Source organism: Phocoena phocoena, chromosome 3 (assembly GCF_963924675.1).
Source record: "Phocoena phocoena chromosome 3, mPhoPho1.1, whole genome shotgun sequence".
NCBI classification, from domain to species: Eukaryota; Metazoa; Chordata; class Mammalia; order Artiodactyla; family Phocoenidae; genus Phocoena; species Phocoena phocoena.
The window spans coordinates 118,594,046-118,600,819 of record NC_089221.1 but is presented as its reverse complement, the minus strand read 5'-3'; the positions used below and the strand labels follow the sequence as shown (position 1 = coordinate 118,600,819).

General features: G+C 42.1%; 1 protein-coding gene across 1 annotated transcript; it reads right to left on the bottom strand.

Annotated features, from left to right (window-relative positions):
* Positions 1-3,040: 3,040 nt before the first annotated feature.
* On the bottom strand, positions 3,041-5,431 carry LOC136119973 (protocadherin beta-5). The gene has a single exon (XM_065873361.1). It carries the CDS (start codon positions 5,429-5,431, stop codon positions 3,041-3,043), a length of 2,391 nt encoding a protein of 796 aa, XP_065729433.1.
* Between the last annotated feature and the right edge of the window lie 1,343 nt (positions 5,432-6,774).

Here is a 6,774-nt window from a genome sequence, read left to right as displayed (position 1 = left end):
TACATTGTATGTAACATATAATTTTAATAATTATTAGTTTCCCTCCAGACCTTCCTTCAAAAACATTAAGGCTCATTTCTAAAGAAATAAAAGAAATTTTTTTGGAGAACACTAGGATATTTTAGTGTAGATTTTAGGAGTCCCAGCATAAAACCTTTGTATCCTGACACTTGCCGGGCCACATCCTGAAAAGAGTTCTTTGCCCATTCATCACAATGCCCCTTAAAGTAAAGTCTGATATTTTATAAACCTGGCTCTGCACTACCTCACATGGAGCACCATGTCAAAATTTCCACTCAGGACAGAAACTTGGGTGCAGACCACCTTATCACACAAAAGCAGAGAAGACTTGGGACTTCCCTGGTAGCCCAGTGGTTAACACTTCACCTTCCAATGCAGGGGATGCAGGTTTGATCCCTGGTCAGGGAGCTAAGCACCCACATGCCTCACAGCCGAGAAGCCAAAACATAAAACAGAAGCAATACTGTAACAAATTCAATAAAGAATTTAAAAATGGTCCACATCAAAAAAATCTTGAATAAAAACAAAGCAGAGAAAACAGCAATTGCTACACACCAGCTACTCAGTTTCTTTTTCTTACATATGAACAGATAATCTATCACCAGACATATGAAAACCACAAATGACACAGAAACACAAAAAGAGAAATGCAACCTCCAGGAAACAGATCATTCAGGAAATAAAGTGAACTTTGAAAATCCCAAGTGCTACTATGGAAAAGACACAATCAGATAATAAGAAAACTCTTAGGGATTTAAATATGCCACTAAAATTAAAAATTCAATAAAAATACTCAAAATAAAGTGAGGGACTAACTCTAAGTTAGGATATAGAGGAAAAACCAAAGATGTAAAAGAGAAATATAAGAAAGATAGAGAAACAATTTAACATGTTTAATATCCAACAAGTACAAGTCTCAGACAAACATAACAAGCTAAAGTTACGAATACAATTATTAAGGAAATAATACTAGAGATGAAAAAATCTCAGATATGAAAAGGCACGAATAGTTAGAATATATAAAACATTGAATGACATAAGTAACATGTAAGACATTTATGAAGTGGAAGTGAAAACTAAATGCATTTTCAGATATGCAGAGACAGAGAAAGTTTATTTTTGTGCACTCTCTCTTAAGAAGCCACTAGAGGATATACTGTAGCAAAGAGAAGGAATTAAAAAAAAAAAAAAAAGGAAAGAAGGAGACTTTCTTGAACCCTACCGCAATCACCTAACATAAGCCCAAATCCTCTAGCTCCTTTGTAGGGCACTGTTACTTAGTTGACCCATGGTTCCCCGTGGTGTGCAGTCTCCCTCATTATAAGTCAGTAAACCCACCTTTACTGACTATAATGTTCTGATATAATGTGTTCCTGGTGATCTTTACCTGCAGGGCATTCATAATTTATATGGTCATTAAAAGTAAAATTTTAACATTGCTTTTCAGGTTTTAAAACATCTATAGACAAACAAGGACTTCTTAGCTACAGTTGTAGAATGGGTCATTAACCCTAACTATATAAAAGTAAAAGCGCATTTTTGAGAGGTTTGAAAGTATAAGGGAGAAACAAGTAACAGGAAAAATAAGAATTCTATTAGTTTCTTTCATGCAAGAAAATCAAAAGAAACTGTTATTAGTGGAACAATAAATGGAGCTTTCAGTTTGAGCAGAGAAGTAACAGAAAATAGTGAGACAGCTATATGTGAAAGATGTATGAGAGAAATTTTAAGTACCGGATACCAAACAACAATAGCATGAAATTGTTTAAAGTTTACGAAAAAGTTACAAACATATTCTTTAGTGATAAGAAAGTATTTAAAAAGTTAGAAAATGAAGGTTTAAAAGTGCTTTCCAAAGGGATAAAATGAAAAACAGATAATACCAGGTGTTGGCAGGAATGCTGAGGAACTGGTATATCGAGACACTGCTGAAAGCAATGTAAACCACTTTGGAAAACGATTTGGAAATATCTACTAAAAGTGGACATGCACTTACTAAATGAGCAGCAATTCCACCCTTAGGTATATACCCAACAGAAATGCATATACATGTTTGTTGAAGGACATGTAAGAGAATGTTTATAGCAGCATTATTCAAACAGCCAAACGTTGCACCAACCCAAATATCCACATACAGTAAGATGGGTTATAAATTGTGACATATTCATACAGTGGAATACTATACAGCAACAAGAATGAAGAACTAAAACTAAAAGCAATATCATGGATAAATGTCATAAACATATTGTTGAGAAGCCAGATGCAAAACAGTTCACACTCTACTATTCCATTTATATAAATTCAAAACAGGCAAAACTGAACTATAGTATTGGAAGTTGAGATATTTGTTATACTTGAGCTGGTAGTGATTTTAAGGGGTAATTTGTGTAGCACCTGGGATGCTAATAATGTTTCGTTTCTTCAAGATGCTGATACCAAGTATGTTCACTTTCTGAAAATACAGTGAGCTGTGTTAAGGATTTTTCACTTTTCTGTATGAATGTTATAATTGAATTAAAATATTCATTTAAAGAATTATTTTCCAATAGGATGAGAGCTAGGAAAGAAGTGTAAATAGAAGTGTTGGTTTTCATCATGCTTTCTCACGTATTATATTTGTTATATGAATATATTCCTTTGCAAACAAAATGAATATTATGTAAACATTTAAAATTTTTGCTATTTAGCATCAAATAACTTAGAGCGTGATGAAACTGAATATAGAGAAAACAATATTTTATTAAGACAGTTCATTGCAACAAGTACCAACGGAAGGAGCAAAAATTTCAGGAAAATCAACAGCATGCAAGGATTTGGAATGGCACACTATAAATAAATGCAATGACAACAGAATTTAGTTTTCCAAAACTGGACAAGGTAAAGTTAAATGGACTAATTCACTACAAAAAGGAAATCAAGGCTATATCGGAAGATGGAATTTTTCTCCATGACGCCCTCAAATTCGGTATCTGGGGAAATTAGAGATAAATGACAAATACCTTGCATCATGATGAGATCCCTAACTGAATCCAGAGCTATTCCGCAAGTTGGCGTTTTCCTCTATTTCTTCACCAGCGCCCTGGATCGGGAGGTTGGGGAGAATCGGCTTCAAGAATTTAAACTCATTTAACCCGGATCCTCCCGTCAGACACACCTCGTACTGGTAGCTCTGGCACAGGGTCCCCGTGCCGCTGACGTCCACCAGGTGGCCCGGAAAGGGGCCCTCGGGCACCGAGCAGCGACCCACCGAGGTCGCCCCGCCCCTCCTGCACAGCCGCACCGCGACGAACACCAGCACCGAGAAGACGAAGAGCGACGACACCGACGCCAAGGCCACCACCAGGTAGACGGTGAGCGGGTCGGCCGGGACCGCGTCCGCCGCTTCCGCTTCCGGGGCCGGCAGGTAGGGCTGCGAGAAGCCGTCCACCAGCAGCACGTGCAGCGTGACGCTGGCCGAGAGCGGTGGCTCGCCGTTGTCCTTGACCAGCACCAGCAGCCTGTGCTTAGCTGCGTCGCGCTCGCTCAGCAGCCGGGCCGTGCGCACCTCGCCGTTGTGCGCCCACACGCCGAACAGCCCGGGCTCCGTGGCCTTGAGCAGCTGGTACGAAAGCCAGGCGTTCTGGCCCGAGTCGCCGTCCACCGCCACCACCTTGGTCACCAGGTAACCCGCCTCGGCCGCCCTGGGCACCAGCTCGGTGCAGGGCGCCGAGGCGTTCTGCAGCGGGTACAGCACGAAGGGCGCGTTGTCGTTGTCGTCCGCCACGAGCACGCGCACCAGCGCCTGGCTGCTGAGCGCGGGCGAGCCGCGGTCGGCGGCGCCCACGCGGAACTCGAACGCCCTTAGGGCCTCGTAGTCCAGGGACCTCAGGGCGAACAGGTGGCCGTTGTCCGGGTTGATGGACACCAGGGAGGCCAGGGGCACGTGCGCGTCGAGGGGCGGCAGCAGCGAGTAGGTGACCTGGGCGTTGGCGCCCTCGTCTCTGTCTGTGGCGCGGACGCTGCCGATGTGCAGGGCGGGGCTGTTGTTCTCGCGGACGGACAGGGTGTAGGAGGTCTGGGTGAAGGCGGGGGCGTTGTCGTTGACGTCGGACACCAGTACGGTTATGTTGTGCTGGGTTTTCAGTCTCGGTGTCCCCATATCTGTGACGGTGATGGTGACGTTGTATTCTGCTCTGCTCTCTCTGTCCAGTGGCCTTTCGGTCACTAGGGTGTAAAAGTTTTTGAATGTGGGTTTCAAAAGAAAGGGGAGATCATTCTGGATGGAGCAAACCATCCTACCGTTGTCCCCGGAATCTGGATCAGAAACACTGAAAACAGCCACCACAGTCTCCGGGGAGTTTTCTGGGGTAGAGCTGGTGAGCGTCGACATGGTCAGTTCGGGGACGTTGTCGTTCACATCCACCACCTTTATAACTACAGTGCATTTTCCTGAAAGGCCCCCGCCATCTGTGGCTGCAATCTCCACGTTATAATATCGAGTTGCCTCGAAATCCAATGCCCTTTTCAGACGAATTTCTCCTGTTATTTCGTCTATTACAAATGGTTGAGTAGCTTCATCACCTTGGAATAGAGCGTAGGCTACATTCCCATTCGTCCCTGCATCTAAATCTCGGGCGGAGACAGCGACAACTAAGGAGTTTAGGGGGCTGTTCTCCGGAATCTGTACCTCATAGACCGACTGTAAAAACTCAGGGGCGTTGTCATTGATGTCCACGACTTCAATGCGGACTGCAGTGGTCCCGGACCTGGGCGGAGCCCCACTATCCAGCGCCGTGAGGGTTAAACTGAGCTCAGGCCCTTCCTCCCGATCCAGCGGTTTGTCCAGCACCAGCTCTGGGTATTTTCTGCCATCTCCGCGATTATGAGTGACAACATGAAAATGGGAGTTGGGGCTGATTGTGTAATTCTGAATAGTGTTGCTACCTATGTCAAAATCCTGAGCTATTTTCAAAGGAAACACAGTCCCTGTCTGGACGTTTTCTGGGATTTTTAGGAGCATTTCCCTCTCGAGGAACTCTGGGGAATGGTCATTTATATCTGTGAGCTGCAGATCAGCTTCAAAAAACTGCACCGGGTTTTCCAGTAATAGTTGGAAATGCAGTATGCAGGGATCTGTCGCCCCACACAGCACCTCCCGGTCTAGTTTTTCATATAGAAGCAAATTCCCGGTCGTTACATCCAGCTGCAAGAGCTGTTTATTTCCTTTGTAATGGATTCGCGCGCCCCGAGTGGTCAGTTCCCCCACACTGAGCCCCAGGTCTTTTGCCAGGGTGGCCACAAAAGACCCACTTTCAGTTTCTTCTGGCATGGAATACCTAACTGCTTCAGAGCCAGGCTCCCACAAAAGCAATAATATAGCAAGAAAGATAACTTGCCTTTTCTGTAGCGTTTTTGCTGGTGCAGTCTCCATTGTTCAGACCCGGTTCAAGAACTTGCAGTTTCTTCAACTCCGTATGCAATCAACCCAGATGATTTGGTTAAATAAACTCGAATTAGATCTTTCTGACTGACCTGCAGTAGAACGATGCCCTTCTCTGGAGATCTCTGCCTCTAGATCTTATGTAAAATGCTTCCTTCTTTTAGAAAGCATTCAGAGTTCTGATTCCCAGCTTAATGGCTTCCCGGGTATCCACAGAGCCATTCATTCCTACTCCTAGCCTGCAGCACCACCAGGCGTCCTTATTTACTATTGCATATAGTATTTGCCGTCTCTTTCCAAGTTAGAACCTTTTAAGTCACAGAAGTGTTCCCAGTTGTATCTCCACTTCTCAGTTATTGTAAGTTCTAAATAAACATGTGCTAAGTTAACTTCCAGCGAAAGAATACTATTCAGAACAAACTAAAACACTAGTATTCCTCATAAAATATCTTTTGAGTACTTGAAGAAACTTTCTTTTGTGTGATTCTTATTTGATTATATTCACGAAATAAGCAATAATGGATGTTTACAAAAGTTTCCACTATTAAAGTTATTTTTATTTTAAAATATTACATATTAGAAAAGGGCATAAATCATGAGTGTACAACTCAAAAAATTTTCAGGAAGTAAACACACTCATAAGCAAAGCCTAAATTGAAATTAAAATGTTACAAAAACCCTAGAAGCCCCCTCCTCTCATTGTCTGGTCACTACCCTCCCCCCTAAAGGTAAGCACTCTCCAGATTTCTATTATCATAGAGCTTGTGTGTGTCTTTTTTGAACTTTTATACAAATGGAGTTATAGAGTGTTATGTTTGTCTTCTTTCACTCAACATTACCTTTGTAAAATTCATCTGTTACATATTGTTCTAATTTATTTTATTCTCATTGCTTTATGTTATTCTATTGTATGACTATACCACCATTTGTTTTTTTATTCTCCAGTTGATGGACACTGGGGTTTTTCAGTTTGGGAATATTTTGAGTAGTGCTGCTATGAACACTCTTGTATATGTCTTTTGGTGTCTATGTGTGCATTTATATTTACTAATTCCTAGGAGTTAGACTGTTGTGCCTTAAGATGTGCACATATATATATATCTTTAATAGATATTGCAAAACAGTTTTCAACTGTGTTTTTACCAAAACCAGCAGAGTGAGAGTTCCAGTTGCTCCATATGCTTGTCAACATTTGATAATATCTTTTAATTTTAACCTCTCTGATGAGTGTGTAATGATGTCATATTGTAATTTTAATTAGCATTTCCCTGATGATTAATTAAATTGAGCACATTTTTCACATGGTTGTTTTTATTAGTGTATATTCTTGTGAA

Bases quoted from the DNA above. Each gene is read 5' to 3' on its own strand.
- LOC136119973 (XM_065873361.1), bottom strand. From the start codon at position 5,431: ATGGAGACTGCACCAGCAAAAACGCTACAGAAAAGGCAAGTTATCTTT.